The 21,035-nt window shown below is 37.6% G+C and overlaps 1 protein-coding gene and 1 pseudogene across 1 annotated transcript; one reads left to right on the forward strand and one right to left on the reverse strand.

Moving 5' to 3' along the window:
* The first annotated feature begins 5,676 nt into the window (after window positions 1–5,676).
* On the forward strand, window positions 5,677–6,693 carry LOC110336029 (olfactory receptor 14J1-like). The gene has a single exon (XM_021218449.1). It carries the CDS (start codon window positions 5,698–5,700, stop codon window positions 6,691–6,693), a length of 996 nt encoding a protein of 331 aa, XP_021074108.1. The 5' UTR covers window positions 5,677–5,697.
* Window positions 6,694–14,085: 7,392 nt separating this feature from the next.
* On the reverse strand, window positions 14,086–20,757 carry LOC110336030 (annotated as a pseudogene).
* Window positions 20,758–21,035: the final 278 nt, after the last annotated feature.

The following is a 21,035-nucleotide window of genomic DNA, read 5'->3' on the forward strand; positions in this document are numbered from 1 at the left end:
ATGATCATGTGGTTTTTGTCTTTGAGTTTGTTTATTTAGTTGATTACATTGATGGATTTCCTTATATTAAACCATCCCTGCATCCCTGGGATGAAGCCTACTTGGTCATGACTAGCTTAACCTTATATAGGTATTGTGGAGGCAATCACAGCTCCTGTGAATTTTATTAATACAGTGGTCCTGTCATATTGAGAAGACACTATTTTTCTGGTTCTCCAAGGCTCTTACAGTCTTTCCATGCCCTCTTCAGTGATGGTCCCTGAGTCGTAGAGATCAATGATATAACTCCATGGATAGCTTATTCTTTGTACATTAACAAGTTTTGTTTATGTGTTAACCACTATCCACTGCATGAAGAAACTTCCCACATAAGGTCTGATTTCATAGTTTAATCTCTCAAGTTAACATATATGTTTTCTGTTGTCACTATAAGTCCCATAAACACAAGCAACCTGGGGAGGAAATGTTTTATTTCATCTTATACTTCACAAACCATAATTGAGGGAAATTAGTGAAGGAGCTCAAGGAAGTAATCTGGAAGCAGAAACTGAAGCATAAGACATGAAAAAGTGATGCTTACTGGCTTGCTTTTCAAGGCTTGTCCACCTTGCTTTTTTATACAACCCAGAAACACTTGTCCAGAAGTGGCTTTACCCATTGAAGACTGTGAAATTTCACAGTAATAATTAATCAAGAACATGCCATCCACAGAATTGTTTACAGGCTAACATAATGGAAACACTTTGTCAATTGCATTTTCCCCTTTCCAGATGATACTAGCTAGTGTTAAACTGAAAAAAGTTTACCAGGATAGCACTCAGAAGAAAGCAATATATATTATCTTTTTTCAGACTTCATCAACTATGAAAAATGGTAATATCTAAGATTATACAGTATATCACAAGAGAAGGGTAGAGTATTTCCATTACTGTGTTTACAGAGATCTCTCTGTTCAGCTAGAACATGGAACAGCATGAAATGATAATGAGAATGTTCACCAGAATCTTTTTCATTTAATTTTTTTCTTTTATTTTTCAATTTTCATTAGGTATTTACTTCATTTACATTTCAAATGCTATCCCCAAAGTCATCTATACCCTCCCCCCTGCTCCCCTACCCACCCACTCCCCCTTCTTGGCCCTGGTGTTCCCCTGTACTGGGGCATATAAACTTTGCAAGACCAAGGGGCCTCTCTTCCCAATGATGGCTGACTAGTCCATCTTCTGCTATATATGCAGCTAGAGACAGGAGCTCTGTGGGTGCTGGTTAGTTCATATTGTTGTTCCACCTATAGGGTTGCAGACCCCTTTAGCTCCTTGGGTACTTTCTCTAACTCCTCTATTGGGGGCCCTGTGTTCCATCCAATAGCTGACTGTGAACATCCACTTCTGTGTTTGCCAGGCATTTCATTTAATTTTTATAATTATTCTAGATGCTCAGAAGTTGCAAATTATTAGAGATCTATGCCATGCCTCTTTAATCTTGAAATTACAACGTAATTCAAGATTACATTGCTGCTACCTCAGTTGAGATATAACTATTTTATCGCCACAGGGATGTCTGTGGTTTTACCCCTTACATAGTTACATTCACCTTATTTCCCTACCACATTCCAGTCCTTAACAATCAAATATGTTTTCTCCATCTTCAAAATATCATTATTTCAGAAATTGCGTATACATAGAGTCATACATCATGTGATCTTCTGAGGTTGACTTTTTGTCACTTACCACTGTTCACATATGTATACATAAATCTTTACCATCCTGTTCTTGAGTGGTATGATGTAATACAGATGCATTAAATGTACTTAACATTTCACCCATTAAATAATAGTTAGATTGTGTCCAGCTTGAGGCTATTAAAAACAACCAGAACTAAATATTTGTTCCCTATATTCATGGCCCAAATATATATGGATGCAATCTTTTGATTAAACAGCAGTTGTATGTTTAGTTTTCAAACAGAAATATCATAAGGTCTCTCTGAGTCCTGCCTGGAAATGGGTGTTTCACATCTGCCTACATTCACCTACAGGTGAATAATGTAAATGCTCAGCCATGTTGACAGGTGGGATGGGACATGTGCTCTATTAATACAAAGAAGAAATGGAGATAAGGGTTGATGAGTACACAGTAGTACTGGCTTCCATATTGCAGGTCTTTTAATCAATTTCATACAATTCATTTTATACTATAATGGTTATTAATTTTATATTGGTAGCCTATTTAGTATGAAATACATTATATGCAAGCTCTTTAAATGATCCTATGCTTTACAGTATAAATTGGCTCTTGGACTTCTGGGAACAGGGCAGTGGATATAAAAAACCAGCAGGGATGGAGAGGAGAGAGAGAGAGAGAGAGAGAGAGAGAGAGAGAGAGAGAGAGAGAGAGAGAGACAATGACTTGTGGAACTGAGGAGAAGGCAGGAGTAGAGTCTAGGAGACAGAGGGGGTAGTGTTAGAGAAGATAGTTGGTGCAGATAGAAAGAAGATTGTGTCAGGTAGAGAAAAGAAGAGAAGAAATGAAACAAACAAACAAAAAGCACAACAAGGCAAAACAACAACAACAACAACAAAAAACAGAAAGTAGTCAAAAGAAAGAAAGAAAACAGAAACATAGAGCTACATACATAAAGCGACAAGACTGAATAAGGATTTGGTTGGAAGCATTGGTGTAATCATTTTAAGGTAATGTTTTCTGAACTAATGTTACTTTCTCGTATATGCCTATCTTACTAGCAGGCACTGCTTTGGGGTTTGTGTATATATTGATATAGGACACCACAATGCTGCATATTTAATCTCTTTGGGTAAAGGGTAGAGAATTAGTTGGAATATAGTTGTAAATTCAAACTGTCTTACACTGAAATATATGAATTTCCATGATTTGTCTATTAGGAAAGGAGCATATGTCCCAAACCCTCTCACAGTGCCTCTGAACAAGATGACACTTTAACTAAAAGTAGATTACTGCATGATGCACATAACACCAGCAACACTAAGGAGCCTGGTAAGTATAGAGCCTTCTGGGTGTCACTGTGACCTTGTAAACCAGAATTGATAAGTGTTGATGCTTTGTTCTCTAGGTAGAAACCCTCTCACTAGTAGATTTTCAGATCTGCTACTTTAGGAAACACTGAGCTGGCAATAAAACTCCAGTCTCACCAAATCCCCTGCTCACTGTGTGACCATTTCAATGGGTCCAAATGCCAAGTGACAAAGGACTAGAGAAAATGAGGCACATCTGTCATTCAGTTTGGCTTCTATTTTAAAAGCTCTACCCCTCAAAAAAAAAAATTAAAAAAACTGTCTTCAACAGCACATTTTAAAACTCTATGCTTGTGCAAAAGTAACATCACATGTAGTGATCAGTTTAGATAGATGTCTACACACCAAGAAATCCTGAGAAGAGTTTACCAACACTAAAGGATGAATTCAGGGGAGGTATTCTATAAATCCCTGCAGTAAATGACCCTTTAAATGAAGGTTGGAACAGCAAGGGTATAATTCAACCAAGGAAGAAAGGAAGCTCATCTTACTGAAAATGAGTTAATTAATAAAAACCACATATGTGGATAATGTAAAAATTTAAAATAATATTTAAAAAGACCATGAATAGGAAAGGTTGATATGTAATGTGTCTATGTAACTCAGGATCTGGAAAACTATTTTTAAAATACTGTCTGAGGTAAGCAGTAGAGGAAAAGCTGTCAGTGTTACATGTTCTAAAATAAAACAAACAAACAAACAAACAAAAAAACCTGTGTTTTCCACAAAGTCATTCATGCCTTTACTTGATAGCTATATTTTTGGGTAAAAAAACAAAATTGGTGTCCATATAAAGGCCACTGTTTAAATTTCACATCTCAGTTCAGTTTTAAAAATATTTGATTTACATTTCAAATGCTATCCCGAAAGTTCCCTATACCCCCCCCGCCCCTGCTCCCCTACCCACCCACTCCCACTACTTGGCCCAGGCCTTCCCTTGTGCTGGGTCATATAAATTTTGCATGTAAATAAAGAAAATAATAATAATAATAATAATAATAATAATAATAATAATAATAATGTTATATATATATATATAAAATATTTGAGACGTAATTTCTTCCTATAAAGTAGATCTTAAAATATTTAACTTAACAAAAATGAAACTACTTATGTAGATCAAATAAAAATTTTACTGAAAATTACCAGAATTTCTGTCTCATTGAACTCAGTGCTAAATATAATTAACTGTTTAGATTCTCAGTCTCTTGTCAACTCTGTGTATAGTTTGACAAAATGAAAACAAAAATAAGGAACAATAATTCTGCTAATATTTTACCAGTTACAAAAGAGAAGGAATAAGAAATATAGAAAATATATTCAATCTTACAGTGTTTAGATTTTCTGACTTCATATTATATGGTTTGTGGCTTTAATGAAAACCATTCAATTTGATGTATCTCAAGATATATTAAATTTCTGATCCTTTCTTATGGATTGAAACCCAAGAGATTTTCCAGTGTGGCAGCTTAGTTGATTTAAACTTTTTAAATTTACTGATGTTTCATTACATTCTTAAAACAGGCCATTATCAGGGGAAACTGTTGAAATGGAATACTCAGACATTGAGTTTATTCTACAAAAAGAGTGTCAGAAAGGCTGCCTGGTTCTGCACTATTTCAGAAGAGGTAGGCACTAGATGGCTCTTCCTCTGAGCTTAAAAGAGGGAGGAACTGTTTCAATCTCAAGATACATGGTTCTCACAAAAAACACTTCTACAAGATTATTTACTCAGAAATAAGCGTGCATATGCACACCACCCACAACACACACACAAACACACACACACACACACACACACACACACAAACAAACACACAACACANACACACACACACACACACACAGTTCAAAAGCAGGCTTTTTAAATGTTTTTTTTTTGGGGGGGGGTGTTTTGTTTTGTTTTGTTTTTAGATACCAACTGTGCACCAGACCATCAAGTTAGACACAAAATTGGAAAATGACACAAATTTTATTTGCAAAAGTAAGTTTTGTTGAATACTAAAAAAAAAGGTCATTTCAAAATAGACATAAAGTTAGAGTGCTTGCTGAGAAATATCAAGGCTCTAGGCTTGGTTCTACACTAAAAAATAGAAAAACAATAGGATGCCCCATTTGGTTAGGCTCTTAGCACCACTGTATGTAGTTTCTATGTGAATGAGCACATGGCTAGCTAGGAAGGAAATGTGTATCACATGTCTATAACTAGGCCATGTACTACAATACAGAGGCACACAAAATGTAATACAGAAGTCACAAAATGTAAGTACAGAAAACTTTAACCAATGTCTCATAATTGCATTTCTATTGTGACTTGAAAGTTATAGGTTTCCTTGTTGGAAAGTGAAATGTTATAGAAAGCACAACAATATGATGAGTTGTGACACTTGTACCCACCTTTAACTACTGCTTACTTATCAGAAAGTCTAAACCTCATCATAGAAGAACTATTTTATCCTGCAGATTCTTGTCACTGAAGATATGTCTATCATGTATTCAAGCTTGATAAAATGCAATTCTTTAAATATTATCTGGAATAGAGAAAATAGAGCATTTATGTATAACTGGTTATATATATATATATATATACTAATATATTTCACAAAAAATTATTTTATAGCTGTTACCACAAAATTATTTGCAAAATGACTCCAAGAAACATAACCATAATGAGTGGATTCCTCCTCATGGGGTTCTCTGACAACCATGAACTGCAGATCTTGCAAGCTTTGCTGTTCTTGGTGACATACCTACTAGACTCAGCAGGGAACTTCATCATTATCACCATCACAACACTGGACCCACAGCTCCAGTCTCCAATGTATTACTTTCTGAAGCACCTTTCCATTCTGGACCTCTCATCCCTCTCTGTCACAGTTCCCCAGTATGTTGACAGTTCCCTGGCACGAAGTGGCTACATTTCATATGGACAGTGTATGCTGCAGATTTTTTTCTTCACAGGTTTGGCCTGGAGTGAGATGGCCATTCTCACAGTGATGTCTTATGATCGCTATGTTGCCATTTGCCTTCCACTGCACTATGAGGTCATCATGAGTCCCAGAAAGTGCACTTGGGCTGTGGCTGCTGTGTGGCTAAGTGGAGGTATCACAGGAACATTATTCACAGCAAGTACACTCTCTATCAGATTCTGTGGGGACAAAATAATTCACCAGTTCTTCTGTGATATCCCCCAGTTGCTCAAGATCTCCTGCTCTAATGATTACTTTGGAGTACTGGAAGTGTCTACTTTCATGGCTGTAATGGCCTTTGCCTGCTTTGTGGGGATTGCCTTCTCCTATGGCCAGATATTCTCTACAGTTCTCAGGATGCCCTCTGCTGAAGGACGATCTAAGGTCTTCTCCACCTGTCTGCCCCATCTCTTTGTTGTTTCATTTTTTCTCTCAACAGGCAGTTGTGCCTATCTAAAGCCAACCTCAGACTCAACAACTGCTTTAGATCTTATGCTCTCTGTATTTTACACAGTAATACCTCCAACCCTCAACCCTATTATCTATAGTCTGAGAAATGAGTCCTTGAAAAGAGCTCTAAAGAAGTTACTGTTAAGTGAAGAATTCATTGGGAAAACTTACGTTTGTTCCATTTTTAGTGTCTGCTCACAGGGACACAAAGAATGTTTTTAGTATATTGAATATGTTAGATATATAATGTTCAGAATAACAAGGCATTTTCTAGAAAACATGTATTATAAACCTATTGCATAGCAAGTTATGATGTGATTCTTTGAAACTATTTCATTAAATTTACTTATTCTTTTCAAGTCAGTAAAAATATATGTTTATAATCTAGTAATATAGACCCAGTTCTTGCTAACTCTTCCAGTCCATTGTCACAATGGTACATAAGTGAATTTACCAATAATACTATCATGGGTTTTGAAAATACCTTTATGAGAATATCATAATAATAATGAGCATGAAAGATCATTACAGTTACTCGTTACTCAGTCCATCAAATGGGTCATAATTCTAATGTTTATCACTGATTTCAAAGGTTCATATTACTTTCGATCTTTCCATGGACAAATTTTAAGGAATAGCATGAACAAGCATGTCATTTCTATGCACATATATACAAAGCAAATACTTTAAGTCATCAGGAGGCAGAGGCGGGAAGAACTTTGTGATGTTTTTAGGCCAGTCTGGTCTATATAGTACTGAGGTCAACTGCTAAATAGTCCTAAATACTTCTTGCTCACTCTAAGGGTTAAAAGTCCCTGGCTTGGGTGATTAACACCTATAGCCTAACAGAGGGGAATTAAGTAAAGCAGACTTTGGTTTATCTCTACAGGAATTGTTGGGCTCTAAGTTCAGCCTGCTAGTACAAGTCTCAAGGAAGAAAAAGGGACACTTTGAAAAGTGCATTTACCATTTATTTCTAAGTTGTAAAAAGTTTTCTAAGAAAGCTCTCTAAGAAAACAGGGGAAAGAACAATGAAATGTGATGATGATGATGGTGATGGTGATTGTGATCGTGATGATGATGATCTTTTTGTCTTCAGCACTCACACATCTTTCAGAATACATGATCACATAGTAAAAGTTCATCACAAGTTTACATATAAATTAAAATCATAAATCAATTAAGGAGTTTACAACAGAGAAAATTTATATGAATATCCCTTAAGAGTAATTATCTGGCTAAATTTTCATAACCTGTCACATATCTACAGGTTCTTGAAGCCTTAAAACCCATAACTAACTTATTACTGAAGTCTTGTATAAATAAACCCAGTCAATATTTTTCATCTTCAACCTTAGCACTAATGATAAATCATATTTCCCTTTATTGGATGTAATGGAAATGGCATGTAAATCATGCACATATGTATGTATGTATGTCTGTGTCTCAGAGAGACAGAGAGACAGAGAGACAGACAGAGACAGAAATACAGAGAGAAACAAAGGGAAGTGGGGTATCTAAAAAGTAGAGTTTGAGCCATCCTAAGTTGGTTTAGCAATGTCTAGAAAAAGAAATTTCAGTATAGTAAAATAATAGTTAGACACCAGAAGCTGAAGACATAACAGAATTTTAATCTAAGCAGAAAACTATCAGTTCAGAGAGTTACGGATGAGATCATAGAACTTATGTGTAATTCAAGGGGAATGACAGACTATGCAGCACTGATCACTATTAAGCTCTGACAGTTCAGATCAAATCAGACAGATTGTGTGTAATTGCCACATATGAAACTGTAATTGTATGTGGCAGAAAAATGCAAAACAGATAAGACTTTCCTTAAAACAACAAGAATCTTGGCACTTTGAGGTGGAAAAATTGTGAAAGTCCTCCTACATTTAATAATTACAAGTAGAAAGATACACTTAAGTGAGCTAAGGCTCACTTATCATCTGTTTTCTCAGTTGTCCACCTTGGAGAACTTGTAGCTTGGCTACTACCCAGTCTAAACTTTCCTCCTTGTAGAAGGAAGACTTATTTTTCAGAAAATAAAATTATTGGCTCTGTAACTAAAATGTTAATTTTGTCTTTTGACATGGGCAATGAACATACACAAAAAAGTCTATGATTAATATGTTAACAATAAAAAACAAAATATAATACAGCAAACACTGTAATAAAAATTGCATGAATTTGACATAGAAACAAAAATATTGAGCAATGGAATCAAATCAAAGATCCAGAAATAAACCTATATATTGAAGTTACTGTTTGGTTTGTATATCATCCCCAAGCTCCCAGAAATAAGATTCAGGCTCAAAATATATTTATAAATATCTTGGCCATATAGCTAACCTCTATGCTGAATACAATCATAACTTAAATAGCCCATTTATTTTAACCTACATTCTGCCACTTGGCTTGTTTACTGTGCCCAGGCACCATATGTCCACCTCCTCACACCTTCCAGTCCAATCTCTTGCATGCCTCTCTCCCAGAATTCTTTCTGCCTCCTTGATGTCCCACTTTTCATTTCTTGCCTAAGCCATAGGCAATAGGATATTTATTTGAGGGGTGGTGCATCCTTACAATATACATGGTATTCTCTTTATACCTATATACATACTGACATATAATTTTTGAGAAAGAAGACAAAACAGTGCAATGGAAAAGGAGGACCAACTTCAAAAATTGATGCTGGTCTAACTGGTTGTCTGCATGTAGAATGCAAATAAAACCATATTTATTAACCTGGAAAAAACACAAATATACTTGGATCAAAGAACTCAACATAAACTTAGTAGATTTATTCATTATATTCAGAAACAGAAAACAACCTAGATGTCTCTCAACTGAAGAATGGATGTATATACATAGTTCACTTATACAATGAAATACTATTCAGCTATTCAAAAAACAAAAACATCATGAATTTTGCAGGCAAATGAGTGGAAGAAAATGTAATCATGAGTGAGGTAACTGAGACCAAAAAGGACTTCATGCATTTTATGTATTCACTTATACATGGATATTAGGCATAAAGTACAGGTTAGCCACACTATGATAAGAAGACATACCTCCCAAAAAGAATCCAAATAAAGAGAAGACACAAGGGAGCATGGTTGAATTTTTCTAAAAAGGGGAAATAAAAAATATATTGGAGATTGAGGGAGAGAACTGGATGGGAAATGAGATGGGCAGAGGAACAGGATGAGGTAGGAATTAGATGTAAAGTAAGCAGTGGAGAAAGAATGAAAACCAGCAATGAGTGTGGGGAAATCAGGAGGATGTGCCAGACACATAGTATTAGGGAGACTTCTTTGGGCCTATTGAGGTAAATCTAGCTGAGACTCCAATAGATGGGAGATATGGATGCTGTAGTGACCAGTTAACATAAGAATTCGTATTTCAAGTAAGGACATAAGGACAGCAACCAGACCACAAACCCTTCAAACCAAAATGTGTCCTGTTTACAAGATAGGCAGGGATGGAGAAAATGCACATCAAATGAGTGCTCCAAACTGAGACCCGTCCCATGCCAAGAAGCAAAGCCAGTCTGGTTTGTTGAATATGATTTGCTTAGGGAGTGGCAATATTAGGCGTTGCTTCATTGGAGTAGCTGTGGCCTTGGTGAAGTATGTGTGACTTTGCTGTAGGATCTGTGTCACTGTGGTTCTGGGATTTGAAACCTTCCTCCTAGCTTCCTGGAAGTCAGTCCTTTAGCTGCCTTCTGAACAAGAGATAGAAGTGTCAGGTCCTCCAGTTTTATGTCTGACTGGATGCTGCCATGCTTCCAGAAATAATGATAATGGAAAAGCAAGTCTCATTTAAATATTGTCACCTAAAAGAGTTGTTGTGGTCAGGGAATGTCTTCACAGCAATGAAATCATAAGACAGAAATTAGTATGAGAAGGTGGGTATTACAGTGATAGGCCTGACTAACCTTTAGATTGGAAGAATGTGGATGTGAAACTTTGGTAAGGCAGTGGAATGTTTTAATTGTGGCTTAATGGGCCATAGTAGAAGCATGGAAGATAGCATTCCTGGGTAACATTTCTTTCTTTCTTTCTTTTCTTTTTTTTTTTTTTTTTTGGTTTTTCGAGACAGGGTTTCTCTGCATAGCCCTGGCTGCCCTGGAACTCACTTTGTAGACCAGGCTGGCCTCGAACTCTGAAATCCACCTGCCTCTGCCTCCCAAGTGCTGGGATTAAAGGCGTGCACCACCATGCCTGGCTCCTGGGTAACATTTCAGCTATGAAAACCTAGCTCAAGATGTTTCAGAGAAGACTTATCATGTGGCCTAGAGATGTTTTATGTGATATTTTGAAGAATGTGGCTGTTTTTCTATTGTCTGAAGATTCTATTTGAGGCTAAGATAGAAAGATTTAGACTATTGCTATGAGAAAGGAAGTCTGAAAACTGCCTTGTAAAAAAGTCAGTTGTGTGGTTACTAATGTTCACTTTTATGAAGATCATTTTAATGAACAGTAGCAAGTATAGAAAAGAAAGATACAAAATGAACATTTCAAATAAAAAAGGGCCACCAAGAAGCAGAATGGAGCAAAATCCTGTTTTCTAGGAAATTAAATTGAGTTAGGGAGTGGTGACCTTGGAAAAAAGATCCTACACAGCTAAATGTATAATTTCCTGGTTAAAGAAGGGATAGTTGTATCTAAGCCTTATTATGGCCTGGTAATCATTTTCATTTGGTCTTTTCATCTGGAATGAATTATAATCTAGGTATGTAGTGTATGCCCATAATATATATCTTAAGGCCAGAAGACAAAGGCTATTAATTCAGATCTTGAGGAGTATTGGCCCAGGCATGGTGGTAAATACTTTTAATCCTATGAGACACAGAGAAGAACTTCAAGTTCTTGGTCATCCTGGGATAGCACTTCTTCCATTTAGAGCAAAACTTAGGTGCAGGTGTGGTGGTTCATGCCTTTAATTCCAGTATCAGTAGACAGAGACATGAAGATCTCTGAGTTCAAGTTCAATCTACAGAACAAGGTCCAACACAGCCAAGCTTAGTCAGTGAAGTTAGCAAACAGAGACAGGTAAAATATAGAATAAGGGGTCATGTTCCAGCCCCAGCAAACAGCAGAACTTAGCATATTCAGCCGTGTAGACAAGGCTTTAGAGTCAAAAATAAAATTACATGGGACAATTGGTGAAGTGTAGCTGGAGCTAAGCAATTAGTGGTGATCAAGGAGAGACCCACATCATTGAGGGGATATATTTGGGGAAAGGTTTTCTCAGAGCACACAAAAAAGCTGCGTTTAGAGATACCCTGATGGTCCAGCTTGACTTCCTAATATGTGAGATCACCCATATGGTATTACTTTTGATGATAAGAAGGGGTCATGGAGAGCAGTTGAGGCTTGATTCTGGAGAGGTGAAGGAAGGCCATTGGTGATGGTGTAGCCTTAGTTGCAGTTGAGTGCCCAGGACTAAACAGGTCATGCAAAGAATCTGAGGATTGGCACCATGAAGAACCTAGAAGAGTCTATTGGTGAAACCTAGTGCTTCAGAAGAACCTAGAATATTAGAGATGCCAGTACCATGTGATGATAACCAAGAACAACGCACTAGTGAAATGGAGTTAACCAGACCATAGAGTGCTACAGAGAGTTGAGTTGGAGAGGTAATCCAAGACCTTGTATGTATCATTTATTTTTAAAATTTTAATTTGGTTTAATTTAGGTGAATGAGGTTTTGTACTGTGTATACTAAGTGCATAGCTGGTGTTAGAGTATGTCAAAAGAAAGTGTCTGATCCCCCATAATTGGAGTTACAGATAGATTTGTGCTATCTTTGAGGTGCTGGAAATTAAAGGTAGCCCTAGGGTTGAGTAGCCACTGCTCTTATGGGCTAAGCCCTCTATTTAGTCCCATGGGCATGTCATTAATAGTAGTAAGGTATGAATGGTTGCTCCTAGGTTCATCTTAACCTCATCCTGAAAACCCAGAAAAAATATAAGATATATAGCCGCAGAAAGTAACTTAGACTTAGTGCTTAAAGGCATTTTCCAACCAAAATTTCCACCAAAATTCAAAAGAAAGAAATTTATACACACACACAGAGAGAGAGAGAGAGAGAGAGAGAGAGAGAGAGAGAGAGAGAGAAGAGAGAATTATGTGTTTCCCAGACATTAAACTCAGGCCACCAGGCTTAGCAACAACCATATTTACCTACTGGAATAATTCTCTCTCATTCATTTGTGGTTCTGAGAAACTTGTTATGAACAAGTGTTAATACACAACTATAAACAAACACACTCTTGCCCCAAAGATAGCAATATATCATTTTCATTTGCAAACAGGATTTATTATTCAAATTGTCTTGTTTTCTATATCTTTAGTTGACAATGTTTACAATATCAAAAGCTCATATTTTACTGAAGTATAGGTGACAATTTTTCCAATATGAAAAAATATCATATTTTACTGAAGTAATGTTTTAAGTAATTACATGTGAGTATCAATGAGAAGACACAGTGGGAATTGTGTGTGATGTGGAATGCTGGAAACCTAAAATTGATCATCATATAAAAATGTCCAAAGTAAACTAATCCACAAAGTTGCCTTCCAGTCTACAGATCTCTCTCATAGAACTAGAAACCCATAATCATATTATACACATACCGCATTGCTGTTATATTATCTAGCATTTCTAGATAGTTCCCTTAGAAGACAGGACTTCAAAATGAAAATCAATGTGAGTAGAAGCTGACATCCATGTGTTCTGCTTGAGACATCTTTCTGAAGATCACTAGGCAACTCAGCTCTGAAAGACCAAAGCACTGTCTTTTATTTGCATATAAATCCAATTGTCTATTCCAGGCTCCGTTTTCATTATCCAACAAAACATCATTTTAGGACCTTAGTCCCTTGATTCTTAGAAAAAACAGCAAATACTTTTTTGACATAGTTATTGCATTCAGAAATGTCTACCTTTGTAGCCAAAGACAATTAACTTTCTGGGTGGAATCCTATCCAGAAATTACCATTGCCACTATTGCTGTGCCCAATCTCACTCTGTCCCTGGCTGACCTTGAACTCAGGAATCTCCCTACCTTTGTATCTTACTGAAAACCTGGTTTATAACTGCAGCTGCCTCTGTTATTTTATGTCTGTTAGGCCCCTCTTACAATTCATATTGCATCCTTATATTGTTCATGATTAAGAAATTATATATATATATATGTATATATATACACACACATATATATATATATATATATATATATATATATATATATATATATATTTTTTTTTTTTAAACTCATGTATTCAGTCCTTTCCGACAGCCACAATGGTTGTCCTGAAGGTCACACTATTTACCATTTTTGTTGAGGAAAACAGACACAGCATTGAATCCTGAACTCATGTTGTTTTTTTGAGACAGAGTTCCTCTTTATAGGCCAGGTTTTCCTCAAACTCAGAAATCCGGCTGTCTCTGCCTCCCAAATTCTGGGATTAAAGACAGGTGCCACCACTGCCCAGCAGGAAAATACTTATCAAAGGAGGAATATGAAGTAAATTTTGTATGTTATTACAGAAACAAGCCATAGACCCAAAGCAACTGTCAACACTCCTGGAGGCCAACACCATGCTAGCTCTGCTCCAAGGTTCCTGAGTGCCTCAAATGTATCTTGAAGATATTCTGCTCTTTGATGTTCAGTATCTGACTCTGATTGAGATGGTCATGGCCAATGGCCCTGGCTTTGATGGCTGTCACCATAGGATCCAATCTGCTCCCTCCTGCTTGAGCCAGGTGGAGCACAGCAAGTCTGCAGACTCCCATGCTTCTCCTGCTTGTTGGCTGTTCTGTGTGGATTCTTTTATGAATTAGGAAATGACTGTGTTGTGAAAAGGCTTTATCACATTGGTTATATTCATAGGGTTTTTCTACAGTGTGTCTTCTTTTATGTATTAGTAGGTAACTATGTGTTGAAAAGGTTTTATGAAATGGATGACATTTATAGGATTTTTCTACAATTTGTATACCTTTATGTCATTGAAGATGACTGTAACATGCAAACATTAGGAAGGACCAAAAGAAACTTGTCCTAACTATTGCATAATCAGTCTCCATTTCATCTTAGGCTAAAATTAAGTTCATCTTCTCAGGCTCTAGGGGACATGGAGTCTTTCCAAAGAGCAACTTCCATTTTTTTATCTTTTGTTCCACCAAACATAATGACTCTTCCTAACCACAGCTTGTGTTATTCCTGTTTTGATCCTCAAAACATAATGCCTGTCCCAATATACAAAAGAACTAATAGGGGCTGGTGATATGGCTCAGCAGGTAACAGCACTGACTGTTCTTCCGAAGGTCTGAATTCAAATCCCAGCAACCATATGGTGGCTCACAACCACCCATAATGAGATCTGATGCCCTCTTCTGGTGTGTCTGAAGACAGCAACAGTATACTTATGTATAATAATAAAGAAAGAAATCTTTAAACAAAAGAACTGATAGATATGATTGGTTAGACTGTAAAATCTATGCCTAGTTGACATAGATCCGCTACATAAAGAAAGCTCCTATTCCTGAATCATGATTGATGGAAAAAATGTAGATATCACTTGGCACAGGCACATCTGATGCTCAGGATTACAAGTGTTATAATACTCTGGTTCAAGGGTAGAAGTATTTGTGTTGCCGTTCAGTTCCTAAGTGAAATCTATTGCCCAGATCACTCAGTAGTAGATTGTTTAAAGTAAGTTGTCATTTGTATTGACCTGGGTTTGAGTAACACTGAATCTCAGTGGACACCATAACACAAAGGCCTTATAACATTACTTATACTCATATACTTTCTCTCCAGTATGAATATTTTCTTGATGATAAAGACTACATAAGTATGCTAAAGCTTTATATTAAAATAAATTCAATGTTTCTCTCTAGTATGAATTCATTCATGCCACCGAACATGACAATGACATGAAGAGATTTTACCACACTAATTACACTCACAGGGTTTTTCTTTGGTATGTATACTTTTATGTTATAGGAGATGACTCTGACTTACAAAAGCTTTACCAGATTGATTAGGTTAACAGGGTTTCTCTCCAATATATTTTCTTTTGTGTACAAGAAAATTATTATAACATAAAAAAGCTTTATCACATTGATTACATTTGTAGGCTTTCTCTCCAGTATGTCTTCTTTTATGCATTTGGTGACTTTTATGACATACAAAGGCTTTACCACTTTGATTACATTCTTAGGGTTTCTATCTAGTATATACTCTTTCATGATTTTGAAGATGACTGTGACTTAATAAGTCTTTACTACTTCGCTTATATTCCTACAGTTTCTCTCTGATGTGCATTCCTTTATGTATTAAGAGAGCACTAAGATGTGCAAAGGCTTTACCACATTGGTTACATTCATAGGGTTTCTATCTAGTATGTGCTCTTTTATTTGGAGAGTATTATGACACAAAAAGGCTATATTACATTGCTTACATTCATAGGGTTTCTTACCAGTATGCATTTTTTCATGACCCTGAAGGTAACAGTGACTTGCAAAGGCTTTACTACATTGCTTACAGTCATAGGATTTCTCTCTAATATGTGCTCTTTTATGTATTTGGAGGCCATTATGACATGTAAAGGCTTTACCACATTGGTTACATTCATAGGATTTCTCTCTAGTATGTGTTCTTTTATGTACTTGGAGACCATTAGTACATGCAAAGGATTTATTTCATTGCTTACATTCATAGGGTTTTTCTCCAGTTTGTGGGGTTTTGTTTGTTTGTTTGATTGTTTTTGTTCTAGTCTGAACTTACAGTCTTTACCACATTGATTCCATCTATAGGGTTTCTCTCCACTATGTATTCTTTTATGTATTCAGAGATTACTGTGATGTACAAAGATTTTACCACATTGGTTACATTTAAAGGATTTCTCTAGAGTATGTATTATTTCATGTATTTGAAGATTTCTATGATATGCAAAGGCTTTATCTTATTGCTTACATTCATAGGGTTTCTCTCCTGTGTGTGTTCTTTGATGTAGAACAGGGTGACATGAATAGGCTATACCACACTGGTTACATTCATAGGGTTTCTCTCCAGTATGAGTTTCTTCATGTTCTAAGAGATGCCTCTGACTTACAAAGTGTTTACCACATTGATTACATCATAGAGTTGCTCTGCACTATGATTTCTTTCATGTATTTGGAGACTCTCATGACGTGCAAAAGCTTTTTGGTTACATTCATAAGATTTCTCGCCAGTATGTATTTTTTCATGCCTTTGAAGATTACTGTGATTTGCAAAGGCTTTACTACATTATTTACATGCATAGAATTTTTCTCCAGGATGTATTCTTTTATGACTTAGGAGACCACTATGCCATGCAAAGACATTACCACACTGGTTGCATTCATAGGGTTTCTCTACAGGAAGTATTCTTTTATGTATTCAGAGATGCCTTTGATGGGCAAAGTCTTTACCACACTGATTACATTCATATGGTTTCTCTCCACTATGACTTCTTTCATGCTTGCAAAGATAATTGGCACATGTGAAAGGTGTACCATATTCAATACACTGATGAACATTTCTATCTGAAAGAATTAATTTTACAATTTGGTCTAAGTGTAAAGAGGAATTAAATCTTAAGGAAGTTTCATAATGTTTAAATATTCAGTGTTTCCATTCATTATGTATTGTTATGTATCTTTGAATATATTAAGAATGGTAAAGGCATTTATTACATGACTCACACTTATAACATTCCTTTTCTATATGAGATTTTTAATGTATTGAAGAGAACTGGAGAAACTCAGAGCTTTACCACACTGTGGACATTCATAAGTTTCCTTTTAGTGTGAAATATTATGTAAAATACATTTACAATGTGAACTAGGAGAAACAGCAAAGAATATCCACATTTCTAGTATTATAGGTATTGTTTGCAGTATGCATTTATGGATGATTACTATGAAATTAGAAAACCCTTTTAATTTTAAACTTTTTCCACATTCAGAGACTCTACTCAATGTGGGCACAACTATATATATATATATATATATATATATATATATATATATATATATTCTAATTTTGGTGGGAAAGAGAGAGGGGTACATTGCTTCTTTCAATATCCCTATGTTCATGGCGATTGTATTGATTGTTACAAATGATATACCTATTAAAAGACAAAAGTTGGGAATGCTGGCTCATGCCGTTAATCCCAGAATTATGGAGGAATAAGAAGGTGTTATCTCTCTGAGTTGGATGCCAGTCTGGTCTATGCAATGAGTCCCATGACAGGCAGAGGAACATAATAAGACCCTAATTCCAACTCAAAAAGCAATCATATGAATATAAAAAATAGAAAAATTTAGAGGTCTTCACTGAAGTTCCTACAAAGAATTATACATTTACTGAAGTTCAGTATTTATTATGGTAAATCTCTAACCCAGTGAGCCCGTGTAAAGAACATACTGAAAGACTTTCGTGGGGAGCCCTCTCCACACCAGTCTCGAGAAGGTGGCACCCAAAAACCACGAATAAACCATCTTGATGTAAAAACGTGAGGTAGTTTATTGGCGGAGCTCCGGGCCAATGCATACCTCATGCAGGAGGTAGAGGCATTGACCACGTGGCTTGAAAGCTAGGGGTTTTTATAGGGGGAGGGGGAGGGGCTAGCAAGAGTTGGCGCGGTTACCCATGATTGGCTCATTTAAACATCAGCAGAATGACCATACATTTGCAGAATGGTATGTGCAAAAGCAGGAGTGTTAGGAGACCTAAGGGGCAGGTCAGTGAAACATTTGGTTAACACATGGCTCCAAACCATCAGTCCCAGGAATGTTCCAACTATGGCCTGCCTGGATGTGCCCAGGCCTGTCCTACTGTGTTCTCTGCCTCAGGCTTCCAAGTCCACAACTTTTTTTCTCTGGACTTATTTGACATAAGTTAATGAGTCCCAGGCCTTAAATTTCATTTTAAATTTCATTTCCCTTCAATCCCCTCTTTTCCTCTACTAAATAATTCTAATCTTATTATTAGAGTACCAATTCTGTCTCTCACAAAAGCAACTGATTAATCAAGCAGGGTCTAAATGTTAAGATTAAAAGCAGAATTACCAGTGGCCCAGTGATGGCTGACAACATTAGTCAGCCAGGGGGAGCCTTCTTAACGTGAGACACATGAATCCAGGTTGGGATTCCTTTTACTTTTAGGGCGGTGGGTGTCTTCAGCAGCACCAAGTAGGGTCCTTTTTACCTTGGCTCCTAGGTTCCCCTCTCAATGTCTCCTCACCAGGACAGTGTCTCTTATTTTAAACTGATGTGGCATCTGTGTATCACCAGTAACATAGGTTTCTTTTAACTGTTCCCAGACCTCCTTTTTTATAATTTTTAAGAGCCTGTCACATAGATGGGCAGAAGCACCCCATACATTAATCCAAGAGGTGTTAGACCAGAGGCTCAGGGGTATTCCAGGCCCTGAATAAGGCATTAGGGAGAAGGACTGTCCAATCTTTTCCGCCGGTTTCTAAAGCTAATTTGGTTAGGGCTTCTATTAGCGTTCTATTTATTCTCTCTACCTGTCCTGAACTCTGGGGTCAGTATGCACAATGTAATTTCCAATTTATCCCCAGCTATCTGGCCAATCCCTGACTTACCTGGGAGATGAAGGCCAGCCCATCATCTGAAACAATTACCTTGGGTATCCCAAACCGAGGAAGAATTTCTTTGAGTATCTTTTTAGTCACAACATTAGCTGTCTCTCTCTTGGTGGGGAACACCTCGAGCCACCCTGAAAAAATGTCTATAAAGACTAGAAGATATTTATTTCCATACCAGGCTGGTTTTACCTCAGTGAAGTTGGCTTCCTAGTAGGTCCCAGGTCTGTCTCCTTGCAAGTGCCTTCTGTCATGGAACCTGCTGGATATGGCGTTGGTGAGTGCACAGACTCGGGAGTTTTTCACTAAGTCCTCTACAGCTTTCTGTAGTCCGGGAATATGATATGGGGACCTACTGACCAGTTTTATCATCTTTTTGGATCCTAAGTGAGTGAGGCGGTGTATGTCATCCAGGTATTCCAGCCTCTCTTTTCCTCTGTGAGGATTCCTTTCTCCATCTCTTCCTTAACTAGCTGGGGTGTGGTTTTAATTACCAGAGTCATTGGTCCCTGGGCTGCCTCTTTGGTCACTTGGTCTGCCATTTAGTTCCTTTTTTCTATTGGTCTGGTCCCACTTTCATGTCCTGGGCAATGGATGATCACCACCCTGCAAGGCAGGTGGATGGCTTTTAACAAGCTGAGGATCTCCTCCTTATTTTTAATGTCCTTTCTAGCGGAAGTCAAGAATCCACACTGTCTGTAGATTGCCCCATGGACATGGGCCGTAGCAAAGGTATATAGGCTATCTGTGTAAATGTTAATGGCCTTTCCTTCTGCCAGCCTTAAAGTCTGGGTTAGAGCCATGAGCTCTGCTCTCTGTGTTGACGTCCCCTCAGGTAGACTGCTGGCCCAAATGATGGACTTCCCATCTACTACCACTGCCCCTGCTCTACGCTTACCTTCCACCACAAAGCTGCTTCCATCGATGAACCAGGTCACAGCTCCTGGCCACAGATGGTCTGTGAGGTCTGGCCAAATTTCAGTTTAATCTGCCAGTACCTCCTCACATTTGTACAGGGGTTTCGCCAGCTTCAGGCAGTAAGGTAGCAGGGTTAAGGATGGCAGGGGGAGCGAATGTCACTCACTCTGTCAGCAGCAAACTCTGATAGTGAGTCAGTCGAGCGTTGGTCATCCAGCGGTCAGGGGGCTGCCTGATAATACTCTCGAGTGAGTGTGGGGCCACCACAGTGATGCTCTACCCCATCGTCAGCTTATCAGCATCTTTGACCAACACAGCTGTAGCTGCTATCACTTGTGGACAGGGAGGCCACCCACTAGCCACAGAGTCCAGTTTCTTTGATAAGTAAGATACTGGGCACTTCTAGAGCCCTAAAGCTTGAGTGAGGACCCCCCTAGCTACCCCATTCCTTTTCTTGATGTATAGAGTGAAAGGCTTATTCAGGTCCGGCAGTGCTGGGGCAGGGAGTGGCAGCAGGGCCTTTTTTTAGAGTCTCAAAAGCTGATTGTTGTTCCTGGGTCCAGGTGAATTTCCATTTTTCTTTGGTTAGGGGGTAGTGGCAAATCCCAGGACCCAAAGTCTACAGAATCCCCCTGTCCCTAAGAATTCTTTTACCTGGAGAGGGGTGGTAGGGGTCGGGTTCTGCATCACTGTATGCTTCCTGGCTTTTGTGAGCCATCGTTGTCCATTCTTCAGGATATATCCCAAGTAGGTCACTTCTGTCTGGCATAACTCTGTCTTTTTAGCCGAAATCCAATAACCCAACTCACCCAACTCGACCAGGATGTTCTGAGACCCAAGTTCTCACTTCTTGCATGTTTTCCATGGGTATGATTTTTTCCCTGTAGCCCCAATCATCAATGTTCTCTCATTCTTTTTTCCTTTACCTAATGGTGTTTGAAGCACTGAAAGTTCTGTGCCCGTGTCAACCAGGAAGTCTACAGAGGTCCCCTACAC

Source organism: Mus pahari, chromosome 18, assembly GCF_900095145.1.
Source record: "Mus pahari chromosome 18, PAHARI_EIJ_v1.1, whole genome shotgun sequence".
In the NCBI taxonomy this organism is placed as follows: Eukaryota; Metazoa; Chordata; class Mammalia; order Rodentia; family Muridae; genus Mus; species Mus pahari.

Coding starts and splice junctions, on each gene's coding strand:
- LOC110336029 (XM_021218449.1), top strand. CDS start 5,698: ATGACTCCAAGAAACATAACCATAATGAGTGGATTCCTCCTCATGGGG.